Raw genomic sequence first — 19,109 nt, 5'->3', positions numbered from 1 at the left:
ACTGATACACTGGAAGCTGCTTTCCTCTTAAGCACTGCAGTTATCCATGACAGTGCCTTCAGAGCACGGGAAGCCGTGTGAACACAAGGTCTTCTAGCAGCTTGCCCTCTGCATGTACGTGTAATTTCAGTAGGTACTACAACACAGTCTGAAATGACCGTACATAAATCTGCTTTGTGCTATCCAGGCAGAGTTAAGTGATGTGCACCTAGAGCTGGCAACCAACCTGAACTTCAGTGCTTATTGACCCACCAAATCACACTCCACATCCCCCTGTCTGGGCCACACCACATACTAATGCACACCTATCCTGTGTGGTGCGGTATGCCAGGATGTATCGTTACATGACAGTGACAGATTATGTCATGGGGAATGTCCATACAGCCAAGATGCAGCTACAACATTCGGTTTCTTCAAAAACTTATTTCAGCAAGCCTGAGGCTCTAGTGTTTGCTCTGCATCCTTTCTTACTTCTTGGCACCAGTTGCTGGGTAAAGGTTAACTGCAAATCTTTACACCTGAGCAAAATGGGAAAGAACCCAGGGTATTGTTCTGCAAGTAGCTGAGATACAAGCTTCACAGAGACAGAACATAAGCTGATAGCTGACAAGTGACCCTTTGGTCAGCGTGAGACATGAAAGAATGCAGTCAGCTCAGTAGACAGCTACAGTGGTCTGGCTTCTCAAGTTTTAAACAAAGCTCAAACTTCTAACTCTAAATGGAAAAAGTAACTTTACATTTTTATAAACAAAAACAGCATGAAATGCCCAGTGAAAGACAATGCAAAAACATTTAGGAAATAGATATTATCTTCTGAAATCATTACATTCAGTAAATGATTGACATTATTACTTAATAGGTTTGCAAATTTTAACAAAGGATTGAAAATGAACTGTCCTGGCCAAGAGGACAGAGTATTAAATTTCTATTTTTATGATAATACCTTGTATTTATATGGCTAATGCATCAATCTGTCTTTTTTAAGATATTTCTTTTCAGCTAAAAAAATAGTGCCATTAAAGCAAAAACAAATGCGTATATTCTTGTCACATCTATAAGATGCAAGCTATGACTAGGCTGGAGTGTTTGATACAGAGTTAACTGGGAGTGCGATTTATTTGTGTCTGTTTTTTGTTTGTTTGTTTTGTTTTTACTATTTTCAATAACAAAATTTATCTAGGGCAAACAGACAAACAGACTGGCAAAAAAAAAAAAAAAAAAAAGGTCTTTTTGAATACCCTCGTCAAAAGGGACTAATCCTAAGGGTGGAAGATGGTGAATTTGCAATATCCCATTCAGGTAGCCATACTCTTAGAGGACTCATTATTCTTGGTGATGTTGGTTCCTTGGGATTAATTTAAGTGATAAGATTAACATTTTGTCAGAATCTAAAACAGGTCTATGGAGTAACAAGGGCAATAGTTATGTTTTCATTGTTTAGCCAAAAAGCACTATCCCTATGTATCTTATTCAGAAATATGACCATACAGGTTTTAATCATAATTTTCTCTGAGACTGAAGATAATTTTAATCCTGGAGAGTTTCTCAAAGGAATTTATGGACAAATCATACCTGAGTTTTAAAAAGAATTTCTCAGAAACAAAACCAATACCATTGCTTTGGAGATAGTCAACTGCAAAGGACAGTGACAGTATATTAGCAATGCTGGGAAGTGTAAAATAAGGGATGGTATTAAAATAAATGTTTGTGTTTGTCCAGTGCAGAGTTCACAATGGCTGCTTTTAACTGTTTTTATCATGTAAAATATATATGATTTATTGTGTAATATGAATTTTTTTCATTCTGACTATTTTTCTTTTAAATGTGTATTTTTCATTTTAAGGGTTCTGGAAAGAAAACATTAGCTAGAAAACTAGCACAAATATGGAAATGCATTTATATAGAAGGTAAACATACACTATATTTGGAACATTGCATTGGCTTCATAATACCTTTTGTTTTAGAATATCCTTTTTTCCTGGTAATTCAAAATGATATGTTGCTGATTGCATCAAAGACTACTGATGAAGACCAAGTAATCATTTTGCCAGGTACACAATTGCTCAAAAATAGACTTTTAGGTATAAAGAGGTTTAAAAACTGCCCTCCCGCCCCTTTTTTTTTTTTTTTTTTTTTTTTCTCAAAAGCCTATATATAATCAAATTACATTCTCAGTCATGTGAGGTACTTCATGTGACCCTACTTGTTTATGTGGAGGCAACTGATTGAAGTCCAGGGATCACAGACATTTTCTGATACAGACCATGAGAAAATAGGAGAATTTTTCCTCTCTGTATTTATGCAGTGCTAATACAAGGGGGGATGTACTCCAGGAAACAGAAGCACAGCTTTTGAATTAGTGTAAGAAATCAGTGAAAGAATGGCAGCTGGCACTTTCAAGTTTCTAAAACAAATACGTCCAATGGCTTATTTCACAAAGTTTAGCTAAGTTTACCATAGTAGATGCTTTGTAGTAAGCATCATACACCAGACTAGAAGATACTATTTCATCTTCTAAGCCATTCAGCTCCATTTCTTACAGTCCGTCTCATCAAAGATTTTTAAGTCTGTAGAGTGAAATCCGATGTTTACATTATATTCCCCCTAAATATATTGCTAGAGGGCTTTATTCATTTTGAGGTACCTCAGCAAGAAAGTGGGTTTCCATAAAAAATAATTATCTGGCAGTTTTCTTTTATACCAATTTTGTCAGTTGTAACTTATATAGATATATACACTATATATATATATATATTAATCTCTTGTAAAGTTTTGGATGTGTGATGTTGTATTCACAAATTGTAATCCATTCCCTTAAGCCTTATGAAAAAAAAGAAGATATTTTTTCTACCAGATTTGTCCTACCTGTTTGAAGGATAATACCTTACTTTAAGTAGAAGAAAAAGAAGGCATATAGTAACCTGAATTATGTAGAAATTTCTTGAATGACTCTTTGAGGATACCAAATTATAAATCTAATTTTATGGTATATATTTGTACAGGCATTGTGAATTAACTCTTTATCTATCAATTTTCATTACATTTTTTCTTTTAAATGTGCCCCAGTATTTTTTTATTGTTCTAATAAAAGCCCTCTGGTGGACAGTGTAGCACTTCATATTTCTGTGAATATATAGGTTTACTTATCAAATGAAGTATCTTTATTTTATTTTAAAGGCTTGGAATTATAGTATTATAAAAGTCAGTTTTATCAAGTGCCTTTTTTTTAACTTAAATAATTATAGTATTTTTAAATAATGGGATAGTCTAACAAAAAAAATTAATACCTGGTCCAAAACATAGGTCAGACCAAAATCAGAATTACCTAATTGGAATTTCACATTGTCCTGCTTGCATCTGTTGCATCTTGTCCTCTCAGCACTTCTGTGAAGAGAGTGCTTTTGATTTTGTGCCTTCTCATTAAGTAGTCTTAGACAGCAATAAGAGCTGCCCTCAGCCTGTCTTCTCCAGGCTGAATAAGACCAGTTCTTCTGGCCTCTCCTTCTAATCATCTTGATGCCTGCCACTGGCCTTGTTCCAGTGTGTCAGTATCTGGCCTGCACTGTGTTATTTATCTGGAAAACAATCCAAGTTTAAGAATTATTAAATATGAAAAGTGTTCACAGTCTTTTAATGTGACAAAATACTGTCTATTCGTTTATTCAGTGGATAGGTCATAAATAAACCAGACAGGGGTACATGTACAATACCATTTTTCAGTGGTCTGTATTGTTTGTCAGTGCATTCCCTGGGCCAGTTTTGACTCCCTGCCAAGTAGTAGTATCCCAAGCAGCCATTTACTGTGTGGGGAATATTTGTGACAGTCATCATCACTACTAATAGTAGTTTGGACACAGCCACTGTGTTTTGGGGAGAAAGATTTTAGCTGTATAAGCATGAGCCACTAGCTTCAGGAACATTCCCTGGCCTGGTTTATTCGGTAATATATATGTAACCTTAACGGTCATTCTTGAAAATTTTTGTGAGCATCTGCTAATTTCAATAAGTGTGAAAGACTTCCAGGATCATTCTGCCATGATGTCACTGTCCAGAGAGACAGCAGGAAGGAAGACCTTTGAATTTGAGGGGTGTCAAACTGGGTAATTAATTAAATGATTTATTTAGACCATATAAGGAGTAGGCTTTTAAGGGCATTATTAAAACAGATGATTTTCTCTGTTTGAACAGTTCTTTTTCTAAAACTTGCTTTTAAAATTTGTAAGTGTTTGAGCTCAAATATTCTTCTCTGGATTACACAACAGTCATATTAATATGATATAAATCATTAGTTAAACTTGCAAGGCTGCTATCTTTACTACATAGACCTGAATTGTAGGGAAGGTAATTTACCCATCCATTGCTAGAAAGCACCAAGTTCTGGATGGACAAAATATTATAAAGGCCCTCAATATAATGGCTGTCATTCAAAAAATAGTCTGGCTTGCTGCTATGCAGTGTTTCATCACAGAATTATCTTGGAGCACACATACCTACCTTTGTGTATTTGTCTATGTATGTTTGTCTGCATGTACACGCATGTATATGTTTATTTATGAATTGTTTTAATTTTATTCTGTCTGATGTGCTTCTTCAGCTTTGGAAGTAATTGAAATGAATATTCGTGAAGAAACAGAATATGGGCTTAAGGTAAAAGTATGATGTGCTAGTAAGTTTTGTCACATTCCTGACAAATATATATTAAATAAGGCTATGTTTTGCATTTTGTCTTAGTGTCAAGAATTGCTTTTCAAAGGTCAAAGTATTTCTGAAGAACTGGTTACAGAAATGATTCTGAAAAAGATTGAGTCACCAGAAGCTGCTCATTTTGGTAAGTATGTTTAAATTTCCAAGAATAAAGTATCTATAATTTTGTCACATTTTACATCCGTTACTGCTTAAATATAGTTTATTTTATATTAGACTGTAGCAACTTTTCTTGTGCTCCTAAGGTTGCAGAGCATCTCTAAACTGAGAGTGTAGGTAGGGATTAATTTACCAACGTGGGAGATAAGAAAGCATCGTGCCAATCCTATATTGTGTTAATTTTGAGAAAATTAATTTGCCCCAAATTTTAAGTGTTGCAATGACTCTCATTTAGCAGAGGATGTAAATGTTATGGGATTTAAAATACAGATTTTTTGACTTGAATACTTATGTAACAAAAAAAAAAAAATTACCAAAATATTTTAAAAAAAATTAAGGTATAGAAAAAGAAAATCATTATTTAAAATGTGAAGTAGTATGGGCTTGCTTGCTTTTCCATTTTGTCACAGCAAGTTAGATAGGAATAGTAATGCTAATGATAATAATGTTACTCTGTCTGGTCAGGACTTCAATAAAGGCCTACAGAGACATCTGTGTCATCTAAGTTCCCCTCTCTGAGTCAGTCTGATGATGAATGTCATAGATGTATCACAGAGGACCACAGAGATTCTAGAGACTGTAAACAAAAAAGTTGATAAAAGTTTTGTTGTTGTAGTAAAGCCATTTTTTGTATTACAAATCCCCCAAATGCACAAGGGATAGAATAACCTATGGCTTTGCTGTTTTTTCTACTAACTAGAACTCAACTCCAAACCCAGTTTTTTGTTAAGTATTTTCTATTCATTAAATATTTTCTCTCTCTATTTTTTTTTGTTTAGCAACCGTTATTTTAATATAATCCTTGGAGATTTTAAGTAGGCTTTCAGCAGGAACTAATCTGTTAATTGGCTGTTATTTATTCATTAAACATTCATTAAAGATAAACAGTTATATGAGAGGCTGAGGTTTTACTTTTAACTTTAGTTGTTAACATTGCAAAATTGAAGTTTCTAAACAGTACACACAGTAAGGGATTATTTCAATTATATTCTTCTGACTTAGAAAATAAACACCTTCTATGTGGGGGACTGATGCGTCAGAGGTATTTAAAAGTGCTAAAACAAAAGATGGTATTTTAAAAGTTTAAGTCACTAAGTGGAGTTTAATTCTTTGAGTTCTTAAGGAGGTCAGATATGAAGCCGCTAAGCTATTTCTCAGAATAAGCAGTGTCTCTTTTTAAATTAACATAGCCACTGAAGGACTGGAGAATAACAAGCACACTTGTATTTTAGGTAAGAATTTACAGAATAGTAACCTCCCTGTAGCTGGTGTGCTTGCTAATTTTTTTCAGTAGAACAATAAAAGCATAAGAAGTTCATACCATGTTAGCGTAAATAGTATTTGCAAAGAAAGTTCTGTGTCATTGTTACCAGAGAAAACTGCTCAATTATTATTATTTAAACCATATCAAGACCAAGGCTGTTTATTGATTTATTAACGACACGTAATTAGCTGGCAATCAGTGAACTGATGATCAGGTCAGTGAACTGATGATCAGGGAATAGGTTCAGTATCAGGCATGCAATAAACCACAGCACTAGGCACTTGCCAAATCTTAATAAACACCTACAAATTTCTGAACTCCTAAAACTAATTCCAAGGAGTACACTCAAACTTGCATGGTTATGCATTAAAACCCTCTCTCAAACATGGGTGGGGGTTATAAGCACACATTCCCTCTTCTGAGAGCACACAGTCACCTATTTAGGCACACTTTCTGTTGGAAATGTTCATGTTGCAGCCTTGTGTGTGCTATTTCCTCCAAATTGCTGATCCACACACCAGTGAGAAAACGCCCCAGAAATTCCCATGCACACACTCAGAGTGTGCATCACATAGCCTGGGCTGTCAGTCCAGCAGCTGAAATGCAGGTTACTCACAGCACCCAGCGTGGAGGCTGCTCTGTCAGGCCTAGAAGAAGAGAATGTGGCACATCAAACCGGTTTGGCTGCTGTTACCTTATTATCACTTTAAAGAAGCATTACAATTTGTGGTAAGAGACCTTAATGTTTCTTTTCGAGATGACTCCTTTTCTCAAAAGTCTCTTGATACTACCTTGGTTAATGTTTGATCTGGTTGATGGTTGTCATATAGGTAAACTTCTTCATTGTTAGTTTCCTGACAGCGTTATCAGCCTTAGGGCAAAGACCCTCTCAGAGAGCAAACAGTTTCGAGTAATCTGTGCAGATGTTGTACTCACATTCTTCTCACATCAGCTGTTGTTAACCAGCTTTTTATAAGCGGAGGCTGTGCAGGCTCCCCATATCTCACTGCCTGCTAGAATCCTCTAGAGGTGTCAACTTAGATTTTCATTTCCCAGAGGAATGATTGTGCTCTATATTTTCTCTTGCTAATGCTATTCCATAAATTTTACATCTGTGGATCGAAACTCCCCAGAGAGCTCAGTTCCAGTACCCATTACAGAGGCTGCTGCTATGTTTTTGTGTTGCATAGACTTGAATTTAAATGTTATCACATACAAGTCTAAGCATTTGGAGCATTTCATGAAGGGAATATTCTTATCATTAAGCTAAAAAAAATCAGCTCAATTCTTGTTTAGTTTTTCATTCTGGCCTCATGAATATTGATTTCCTTGCTATACAGCAGTTCTTTCTTCATTGTACGTAGTTTTTGGTAGTTACAGTACTCGAAGCTATCGGTTCCAATCTCTCTGGGTCTGAGCACACTAATACTAGGAAAAAGGTATTACACTACTGTCATGTATAGTCAGTGCCTTTGCTGAAAAGGACTCGTATTGCAAATCCTTAGTGAATGGATGCTTGCCAAGTCATGTGCCTTGTTATGCATACTGTGTGCATACTGCCTCCTTCTGAGAAAATTTAACATCTAGGAGCACTGTGTATCCAGCAGAGGAGTTCAGCTTCCTTTATTGTCAATAATGGCCTTTAAAGCCTGTAGAAAAAGCTTAGACTCCTATTTAAAATGCTTTAAATGCTATGTGTCATAGAGTGGCTGTTTTGTGCAATACCTTTCACAATGACTTTTAGTGGGGGAAAAAAAAAAGTTACTAAAAGCTAATTTCCTTTTAGTCAGCTGTAATGGCTGAGTTAGGCATATGAAGCAGGTGGTCTGAGTATGATCCTTAATGTCTACATATTTCTAACATTTCTTAAGTGAGTTAACAGACTTTAAGAGTCCCATATTAAGTCGAAAATAATACACTCTTATGTCTGTATTTCATCTAGAGTGGACATGGGTGCACGATTTTTGTAACAGTGTTATGTCATGTACGTGGTTTTAAATTGTGCCACTAAATAGATGTGTTATTTAAAGGAGATCAGTATAACTGGTATATTTGTCATAATGTTCTAAAAGATATACATGTATTTAATAAAATGTGTTTGGCAGGTTACGTTCTCAGTGGATTACCTTCTCTCTCAGAGGAATATATGACTGTTTCACAGCAAATAGAGAAAATAAAAAATCTAAAATTAAAACCAGATTTCTTGATTAACATTAAGGTAATGTTTTATTCAATAACTTGTTAGTCATTTGCCTAATTATTAGTAAACTTACATACTGCATAAGTCAAAAGATAGTATTTTCTCTTATGCATTTGAGTATAGTATTTATTGAGGAGTAATATATCGTTCTCTTTTATATTGGAAATAATTACACTAACTGGTTGCATTATAAGCACTGATCATATAAAATAATGAGCATTTCCTATAACTTCAGTAAGAGCTACAGTCTTTTCACTCCTGTACAGATGACATTGGTCAGTCTTCCATTGTCAACTGATGCAGTCACTCCATCATAGAAGGCCACCAGATTGATCAGGCATTGATCTATGTGGTTTGTCAGATGCTAAACTTTCATGCTTGGACTGAGTCTATCACTTTGACAGATTTAAGTCAATGTCTTAATGACAAGGCTCCTTACATTCCATACTTTCCAGACTTAATCTGTTTGGCCATGCATTATTAAAATGCATGAATGCCTATTTCAAACATTTTTTTTCCTCATTTTTTTTCTCTTGGAAAAATCTTAAAACATTAAATAAACAAATATTTGTGCTGCTTTCTAGGCTGTTTTTATTTTTTCAGCTACAGAAAGTCAACCTTTTTTTTTTTTTTTTTTAATATCAGGCAGTGAGAAATCCCAGCTCTTGAGAATGGATGTTGTATAGTTTCATATGGAGCAGTACATATGGAAGAGTGATATTAGCTACACTAGAAAGAAAACAGAATTCTTTACTTCATGTAATTACATCATTTTCTTGGAAAAAACTGAGACGGAACGCTCATTAAAAATCCTTGCCCCAAATTCAAATAAATAATTTTGCCTTTGATTTTGCTGGGTTTTAGCAGTTTTCATGGATATGTCAGAATTGTAACTATTTTCATTATAAAAGAAAGAAATGGGGGACATACTAGATATCTCTGGGAATAACGAAATACTGTTATTACAGATCAATTTAGAGAAATTTTGCTCTCAAAGAAAAAAGACCTTTGAAAAAAAGAGCTATATCTGACCAAATTTCTTCTTCCCTATTTCAAAATGTGCTATGTCATATAGTAGTCAATGTCAGCTGTATGACTCACTGTTACAGCAGAAATGTAGAAATATCCTGAAGTATTGTTATATTTCAAGGGATACCTTAGGTAATGAGCATAGATAGTATGCCTCTTACTTAGCAATGTGATCACAAAAGCTCTATTTTCTTCTGCAGAAATCAATCTTCCCTTTCTGGCATTCTTCGAATTTATTAACTACAATATTTTCTTGTTATTTCAGGTTTTTCATATGTATATTTGAAAGTTTTAGCCATTCAGAAGGGAAGACTATTTCTTCTTTGTTGCACACGATTCCCAATTCTATAGTAGAATTTTAAGACATCCATGTTAAGACCACATCCAGATTTACCTGTGTTTATTGTTAAACTAACGTTGTCTGCAGGTGGTTTTATAGAAAGACCTGTACTTGTTCTCTCAGAGCTCTAAACTGTTGAAAACCTTTAACCTCTGGACAATAGCACTATGCTTTTGGGTACTAGTGAAGATCTGGGAGGTCAGAGGCACCTATTAAAATTGTTTTATCTTGCTCAAGTCCAAACCCCTTCAGCATTAATTGCAAGAGCAATCACAAGCCTCTTTGTAAAAGACTTTTATCCATAAATTACACCTGAAAAAAAAACGGATATGGCAAAATGTGCTCAAGCTGTGGCTGCACTCCTGATATGCAATGTAAAATACTAAAGGGGAGTAACTATGCAAGTGATTAAGTCTTTTTAATAACTTATTTTTGCACCAAGTAACTTTGCTGCTTTATAAAAAAATATATATATTTACTTAGAAAGTTATGGGGGAAGAAGTTTATGAATCCAAATATTTGCCAAACAGTCCCGTCCCATCGCCCACCCTTCCCACTCCCCGGTATTCTGCAGTTTAAGGAAAAATAATATTGTTATAGCAGTCCACTAAACACATTTCTTTTAATTATTCCTTGCTAGTGTTCAGACTATGACTTATGCCAGAGAATATCGGGACAAAGGCAACACCCTGATTCGGGGCAGGTATATCAGAGGAACCAATGGGATCCTAAAGTTATTGAAAAGCAAAAGAAAAATAGTGAACAGCATGGAGAGGAGGATGAAGAAGAAATTGAAGAGCAGGAAGAAGAAGACGTAAATACTGCTAATTCCTAAACAGTACAAAGTATTAGAATGTACTCTAGACAAAGCAGAACAAGTTCTAAAATATCCCATACTACATTATGAATTAATTTTTCTGAGCTGTAATCTTAATTCCATTTCTGTTCTGCTTTAAGAGATGTGGGAAAATATTTAAATGGTAGATTGAAATTACAGTAAATGGTGATTATTGTATAGCTCTGCATTAATCCTCTAACTTGGAAGTCACTGAAATCTTTTTTGCTGTAAGTTAAAAGGGTGTACCAGAAGAATGGTGACTTTATATTTCCTTGAATCTTGGTTTGAGCGAATACAAGTTCTTAATTTTTGTTTATTGTAACATGTTTTACGTGTTGGATATATGCAAGATAGAGTCTAACACGATATTTGGTGTTAGACTACTACAAATAGATTTTGTGTTATTTCATGAAGTTACTAGTTTTGACTTCCAGTTGGGTTGCTCTGGTTTATAATTCTGGCCAGACACAGTGCAAGTTCCAGTCACATTACTCTCAATTTCCAGGAACTGCATTTCATCAGAAGTAGGATCTTTGTCAACAATCACTGGACACTCATTGCAATGTTTCTGAAAACTACTTTATTTACTTCTGAGTGTAGACAAAATTTAGTTTAGTACATTATTTTATTTCTGTATCCTGAAAAAACTTTTGATTCCTCAGATTGCAGAAGATTCACTTAAGACATCAGAAATTTTGCATCAATTAGTGCAAAGGCCTGAAGATTTTATTGAAAATGCAGAAGAAAGAGTTGGCATGTATAAGGATATAATGCTTCGTTCTTTAGAAGTAAGAAAAAGCAAAATAATATGATAATGCTTAAAAAAAAAAAAGTTGTTTAAAATATCTTACACTATTTTCAGGGTGTCATGGCTCTGGCTGAGATAGTTATTTTTCTTTATATTGGCTGGTATGTTCCTGTGTTTTTGTATTTAGGAGAAGAAATAATGTGCTTAGCTGCCTGCTGGGTTAAACCACAACAGAGGGGTTTTACTTGAGTTTGAGGCCTATTTCATGGAGGTGGGCACAAGGCATGCTAAAACATATCCCCAAGTTCTGTAGTTAATACTGAAATCAATAATACAAAATTGTCATCTGTGTGTGTTGTTTCTATTCTAGAATGTAGAGGGTTTTTAAGTCATCAGCATAATGAATTTTGTTTTTTCTGAAGTCCACAATAGTCCAACCTTTAATATTTACAGGAACAGAATGAGCTTCAATGTCATTACATGGTTAGGTACATTCAGTTGATGAGCATGTCTTTGTTCTTAAACAGGACTTGATGGCTGAACAGGATTCTCAATATCTCATTGAACTGGATGGAAATCAGCAGCCAGACGAACTCTTTGCAGTAAGTAAGCTATACACCAACTTAATTAACTTCCACAACAATGGAATTTATCAGTTCTTTGGATTGCTTTCTTTCTTAAGGTGTTAACAAAATTTTAAGTTCTGTATAAAGCTCACTTAATTATTAATAGAAAACATCACCTTTGAAATGCTTGCTTTTGTTGTTCTGAAACTACTATATAATTCACTGCACCCAGGCTTACATGTGTGGTACAGGAAAACGTTTCCAGGTAGGTTACAAACTCATTTGCATTGGATCCATGCGGTTTTACTGCTTTATATCTTGTATTAGTGTCAAGTATAATTATTATCATATGAAAATAAAACATTTTTGAAATGATATATTTACAGAATTGGCTTAATGTGCTTGTGTCTAAAATGACAGAATTCTTATTATCTTTGTTACTGTTTTACAGTGTAATAGAAGACACTTCATTTTTTTCCATTTGACAGATCTTCTGAGTCTTTGTATCTAGATTTTTGGCTTATAACACAGCAACTCATTCTCTCTATTAAAATTTAAAATGATAAATTTTGAAGATAAATAATCTTATCCAATGCCTCAACAATAAGAGTTACTTCCAATCAGAACCTAAAGTATGGGGTTGAAAATGAAATGAGAGATTGTCTTTGAGAATGCAGGATGTGAGCTGTTCCTGCACTTTCCCTTCTGTTGTTTGAAACAAATTAAATTGAGTATAATTCTGTAAGTGTTTAAATTTAAGCTTGACTTTACTATCAATTGTAGTTCTATGGGTCGTAAATAATAGATAAATAAATAAATAAATTTTGAGAAGTGGGAATATAAAATTTTGTCATCTATGATCTCTTTGTGAACATCACAACAAGAAATTTATACTAAATGCAATAAAGTTGTATAGTGATTTCCAACTATTTAACCTATGAATAAGGCAAAGAGAATTATGGAACTAGTCCAAGCATGACAAAATTAGCTTATTCATTTCAAGAACTCTTGCATTCAAGCAAGATCACATTCAGGAAATACTTAATTAAATTCATTATCATCTGATTCTCATTGGCAGGCAATAATAAGTATCTTTTAAAATAAATTACCCAAAGTTGTATTGCTTTCAAGTGTGCATAATATTCTGATCTCCTAAAGAGATTTTCCTCCTATTCCAGTCTTCTTGGCACAGAATGGAGGTCGTCTGAATACTTGTACTGCTTTGTAGGAAATAGTCCTTCCAGTGTATTCCTTTAGAAGGCCTTGGATTCACAGCATACTGAGGAGATACAAAGGCTGTGACTCAGCATTTTACATTGCCTGTATATACCAAATTGGTTGTTAGAGCTCCACTGAATAACTAGCATGGCTTCAAGTTAGAAATTGGACCTCGTTTTATATACATTTGTATTATTTATATAATGTGGCCATTATATAGACCATAAGTTACAATTTAAGTACTACTTTGGGGGTCCTTTCAGATCACAAAAACAATTTTGATTGGTACTAAGATGTTTTCTTTTCAGTCAGTTGTAGTTCGACTTCAATCTATGGGTGTTCTAAATGGAGCTCCTATAACAAGACTTCAAAGTCAGCAAGAAGAAGTGCTGGAAGGACTGGAAAATGTAAGTGTGCTCTAAAATGTTATTGACTGTAATAATTATACAAATATTTATTTTCTACTATGAGCTTATACTATAACATCTTTGGATGGGGTTTTGAGCAACCTCATCTAGTGAGTGGTGTCCCTGTCCATAGCAGGAGGGTTGGAATCAGGTGATCTGTAAGGTCCCTTCTAACACAAACCATTCTATGATTCTGTGATTCTACAATCTTTGTTTCACTGCAACCAGTTTCTTCTATGACACAATGAAGGCATTTTTTGAACCTCAACTTTCAAAAAATGTGAATTCAAGATAACTCTGGGACTGAAATCCACCTAAAATTGTATGAAAAAAAATAATAAATCTGTGATTGAAAAAAAGTTAGGTGATTTTGAACAAAATATTTGTTTCAGCAATGGATGAAGAATGAATTCCTTTGAAGAAATTTTAGCCAAAGGATTTAACCAAAGAATTTTTAGCCAAATTTTAGCCTCAGCAGCTGATTCTTAGTTCAATCTTTGCTTTTTTCCTGAAAGAAAAGCATAGCATGCTAATACAAATTTAGCAACATAGCTGAATTTAGCAATATTGCTGAATTCACATACATTGTGTTTCCTTTAGTTATTTAGAAACATGACAAGTTACTGTTGAATTTTGCTGAATCATGACAATTAAAATTTGTGGCCATTCCAAACGAAACTGAAAACCAAAAATCTTTGCATTCACTTGGCAGTGTCATCTTTCACCAAAAAAGATCTGTCATCTTTCACCATTTTTCAACAAAACTTTGAATATATGAATACTGTGAATATATGTGTACTGTAACTGGGGAAACCCATCTATACAATTTCAGAGCAAAAAAAAAATCCATTTGTTTGTTTTCTCAGTCCCTGACAAAATTCACAAGTGAAGGACTTTCTGCGTCAGAGGAGGTCTATACCTATTATTTATTTAGTCTATATGTTTGTGTTATTCTGTGTGTAAGCTTTTAGCATGTGCAGTGTTTGGATCAAGGAATTCTGCAGCTTAACTGGACGTTATATACAGAATTGCTTCCCTTTGTGTTAAACCTGCCACCTTTTAGTCCTCTAGCTGCTCACATGGAAAAGTCAGTGAATAGTTTTGTTTTTTTTACATGCCTCCTAATAACTCATGATTTCAGACTTCCATACAGTTTTTATGTAGCTGTCTCTTTCCTGAACTGAAGAGTTTCTATCTACTTAATCTCATTTCTTGTTGCATGGAAACCATTTTGTGTCATTGATCCATCACATCACATTTTTCTGAAACTTATTCTACAGCATACTTTCTGAGATTAGTGTAGCAGAATGCACACAGCAGTAAAAAAAGAGGGCAGGATTTATACAATTTAAAAATGTATCTAAACATTTTACTCTCTCTTTGCTAACTATTTCTGATATTCAGTTCATTTTTCTGACTGCTGTTGGGCATTGCCCAAATATTTTAAACTCCAAGATCTGCTCCAGAGTAGTAAGAGTCAATGACATTTCATCATTTTATATGTAAAATTGCTATTTTAATGCCCAGCTTTCTAGATCCTGAAGCTTGTTCTGCAGTTCTTCATAGTTAGCACTTGTCTGTACTATTTTGGGTAATTTAGAGTCACCTTAAACCTTAGAATTCATCCAGTATTCATGTTCTGTAAAGGTCTATTAAACTTATTCCTGTCATGTGACATTTCTGCATGCCTGAAAGAAATATTTTGGCCTTGCTATTCCCCCTCCCAGATCTTGGTCCTTTCTTCATCCCTTTTAGAAGAAATCTCGTTCACTTCCAGTCTTCTTCATTAACTGGCTAACTTGTACCTATTTATTTTACATATTTTAACTTCTGAAAATAATTAGTGAAGCCTACAGGAACTATTTCAAGTGCTCTTTTTATTAAATAAAATTGAAAACCTAAATAGTTTCTCCTTAAATTGTACTACAATACTGAAATATATATGTGTTTTTAAATATTTTCAAATTCATGATTTGATTTTCTTTTTAGGTTTGCTTGTTTTCCAACAAAATATTTCAGAAGGCTAATTTATATAGAACAAGGTATATGTAGCTTCAGACAAGAATTACGTGTGCCATTATTGTTGTTTTAATAAACAGGATGAACTTTTCCGTGCTCTGTCATCATTCAAACAAATAGCACCCAGATACCGATGGCGTAGAAGCAGATGGGGACAAGCATGTCCTGTGGCTTTAAAGGAGGGTGATATTGTAATGGGAGACCCAGAACTGGCTGTCAGGTTAGTGGATTTTGGCACTTCTTATTTGTATTTCTGTTTTATAAGACAACTGTCTAAATTGTTAGCTTATCTTCTGTTTTAAGTTTTCTAGGTAAAATGTATGTACTGTCATCCCCAGAGGCACTGAAAAAATTCATGTTGAATCCACGGCCTTACCTGTTACCACCAATGCCAATTCCTCCTTGTAAAGTACTAGTATTTGGCCCTCCGTTTTCTGGAAGAACAACTATTTGTAAGCTAATTGCAAACAAATATAAAGGAAAGGTAGGTTAATAAATACCTTATATAATACGAGTGTTAGCTGAGGCTTGGAAGTCAGTTAAAAACATTCTTATTTCTGTTGTATCATTAACATATATATTGCAAATATTAACAAACATACTGCAAGCATACATACTATGCAAAAATAGTAGTTAAATGAAATTCATTTACAAAAGTAGCTAACTTCCAAAAACCGCTCTTTTACTTCTCCTCTATGTGAGACAAATATTTGTGTCAGTTATTTGTCTTAGCATAAAAATATTTTGACTATCTGTTGCACCTAAGCTAATTAGATGTAATCACAAATTAGAAAGTATTTTAGACACACACACGAAGAACTCACTGAATTATATGTATTTTTTTCTGAAATTTGCAGAACTTTTCCAAATTTATTTCACTGTGTAGCTGTTAGATCTGGTGCTATATGTCTATTCTTCATTAATTATGATTTTTTCATGTACTTTCATTAGGTTCTTGATATGACAGAACTCATTCAGCTCCACATAGAAGAATCAAGAGAACAAAACATTGAGCAAGTGCGAAGGGATACAGTAGAAAAGGCTATAAAAGCAGTGAAAGATAGGTTGGAATCAGAAAACCAGTTGAAAGAGCCAGGTAATTAAGATGTTCTGTGGTCTTTGAAGTTATCGTTGCTTTAGGTTATCTAATGGAAACAATTGTTGTCACTGAGAAATGCTCTAAGTTACTCACAAAATATTACAGAAGTTGTTGTGTGTACTGTGTATGTTATATAAATCAAAAGAACGTGAAGTGAATGGAATCTAAGTAGAGCTCAATATTTTGGTATTATATATAAATATTTGGAAGTTGAGAACCATATTACAAGAAAGTTTTCTGAGCTCCTTTTGAAAGAAGAAGTTGATTCCAATTCATCCTGGTTGGAATCTTTCCCTTTGAGTTTCTTTCTGAAAAGTTAAATCTTTTCAAAACTGAATTTTTCTTCAAGAAAGCAGCTAGTCTGCTACACTTGTGTAAATTCACGAACTACAGATGTTCCACCTTAGGGCAGCCTTCCAAATATGCTGTCTCGGATTGCACATTCACAAGATTCTGCATATCTGGCCATATCTAGACTTCTTCAGCTGCCTAAGTTTCTGCAGCTTGATGAAGTCTGGAAATATTTTGAATTAAAATAACATGTTCTTTTAACATCTTTAAACAAAAAGTGCTAGCCTTTTAATGCACTCGGATGATATCTAGCTCGAACAGAACCACACTGTTCTGTTTTGGGGATCAGGTGTGGGGGTAAGAAACCTGTTGAAATGAAGAAGTGTTCAGAATGTATGTATTTTTTACTCTTTTCTGTGTTTTGTCATAATTCTGATCTTTCTCTTAAAGAGAAAAACAAGCATATAGACAAATGATACTACTAGAGAGCTGTTTGTGTCTCTGATGGGTACAAGTCTTGTCCATTGCCAGGGCTTGAAAAGTGCTTACAGTTCCTAGAAGGTTGTTTGGGGGCTTTCACAGACTGGGAGGCTGGAGTTCATGAAGGGAAAGCTGGCATGTTTTAGTCAAATGGATTTAGTGGTGAAGTATTTGTATAAAATGATTTTCTACTTATCTGTTTTTTCATGACTTTATTATGATTTCATAACTATAGGAGACTTGAAGGAACTTAGTAGTATCGAGGAAGCAGATGATTCTGAAGAAACCACTGAAATGGGAGAAGAAATAAACTTGGAAGAAGAAGGTAGTGAGGTAAAATCTGACATCATCCAAGAAGGTAAAAAGCAAATCTTAGCTACTCTAAGCATGGCACTCCATGCCTTCACTGTGTCTTGGACATTAAAAAGTGAAAGATAATCTTTTTTTCTTATTTACACTTGTAGGACTATCTTAATTTTTTTTCTGTTGCTGATACTATGATTTTAAGAAACAAAATGAAATGGTTAATTTTGTAATTGAAAATATATCTAGGTTAGTTAACTCATTAATACCATTTTACTATACAGGGAAAAAATTCCCACTGATTTTTGTAGGAGCTAAATTTGGTGTTTCAATTACACTTTGTGTTTTTATAGCATAAGCTCATTTCAGAAAATTTTCGTAGATAAGGGAACAAGTGTACATTCACACACACACACACAAAAATAACTGAAGAAAGAAAGGATCTAAATTCAATAATGAGATTTTTTTGCCACTTGAATATGAGAAACTTAAAAGCATGCTGTGTTTTAATTAGTTGAAATAAACAAATAAGCAAAATGAAAATAGTTTCATGATTTTTTTCATTTTTCATGATAATTAAAATAAACAAATGAAAACAGTTTGTAAGCCTGACGTGGTTTACAAATACTAGGATTTATTCTCGTACAGAACAGACTGACGTTTTGTCGTAAGTGATGAAAATGGATTATTAGGTGTATACAATTAATAATGGACATTATTAAATATATTTATAAGGATCTAAAATGGAAATGAAATAAACATGGGAAGTGAAGTAGTTTTTACATGTTCCTTTGCCTTTTTGAAAGGAAAACAATTGTTCCTTCAGTCATGATCTTCCTTTCAAGGTGTTCTTTAATAGCAAAAGGTATTAAAGAGATCGCTGAAGAAATAGCATTTTCTGAATGTGGGGAAATAGAATATAGTGTCTGTAGCTACAATAAGTGTAAAGTCTATTTATAGTTTTTTCCGTTTGGTTGTGAGTTTTGTTTGCTTTTTTGTTTTCAGAATAGAAACACTTAGAAAGCTATTATCTCTTTCCCATGGAGCTTGTAATTTGTGGGGGGAAAAAAAAAAGAAGAAAAAAACCACAGCAACTAGTAATGTGTATATTTGTGCATGTAAAAATATCAATACAATCACTGAAAAATATTGGCATAATTAAAGAAAGCAAATACGACATTTTTGCTGATTATACTCCTCGCATAATAGTACTGCAGTTACTAAGAACAGCTCTTTACCAAACTATGCTATAATTTTATCAAATTAGTATGTAAATTGTGAAGTAACTCTGAATGTTTTTTTAAAAAATTCGTAAGTAATTACAGTTCATTGTATCAGTAATTATTAACATAATATGAATCTAATGTGAGTATTTTGTATATATTAGGGAATGCAGGCTTCTTGATTATTGATGATATACTGTCTTGAACTACACATTGTATTA

The 19,109-nt window shown here is 33.9% G+C and overlaps 1 protein-coding gene across 1 annotated transcript in view; it reads left to right on the top strand.

Annotated features, from left to right (window-relative positions):
* AK9 (adenylate kinase 9) overlaps nt 1-19,109 on the top strand; it is a 66,803-nt gene that overhangs the window by 817 nt on the left and 46,877 nt on the right. The window contains exons 2-13 of the mRNA XM_032184460.1: nt 1,844-1,907; nt 4,595-4,647; nt 4,732-4,828; nt 8,233-8,345; nt 10,337-10,510; nt 11,197-11,322; nt 11,810-11,884; nt 13,375-13,473; nt 15,573-15,712; nt 15,796-15,976; nt 16,444-16,588; nt 17,598-17,720. Coding sequence (XP_032040351.1) covers nt 1,844-1,907; nt 4,595-4,647; nt 4,732-4,828; nt 8,233-8,345; nt 10,337-10,510; nt 11,197-11,322; nt 11,810-11,884; nt 13,375-13,473; nt 15,573-15,712; nt 15,796-15,976; nt 16,444-16,588; nt 17,598-17,720 — 1,390 coding nt within the window. The remainder of the gene's footprint in view (nt 1-1,843; nt 1,908-4,594; nt 4,648-4,731; nt 4,829-8,232; nt 8,346-10,336; nt 10,511-11,196; nt 11,323-11,809; nt 11,885-13,374; nt 13,474-15,572; nt 15,713-15,795; nt 15,977-16,443; nt 16,589-17,597; nt 17,721-19,109) is intronic.

Source organism: Aythya fuligula, chromosome 3 (genome assembly GCF_009819795.1).
Source record: "Aythya fuligula isolate bAytFul2 chromosome 3, bAytFul2.pri, whole genome shotgun sequence".
In the NCBI taxonomy this organism is placed as follows: domain Eukaryota; kingdom Metazoa; phylum Chordata; class Aves; order Anseriformes; family Anatidae; genus Aythya; species Aythya fuligula.
This window is presented reverse-complemented; position numbering and strand designations above follow the sequence as displayed.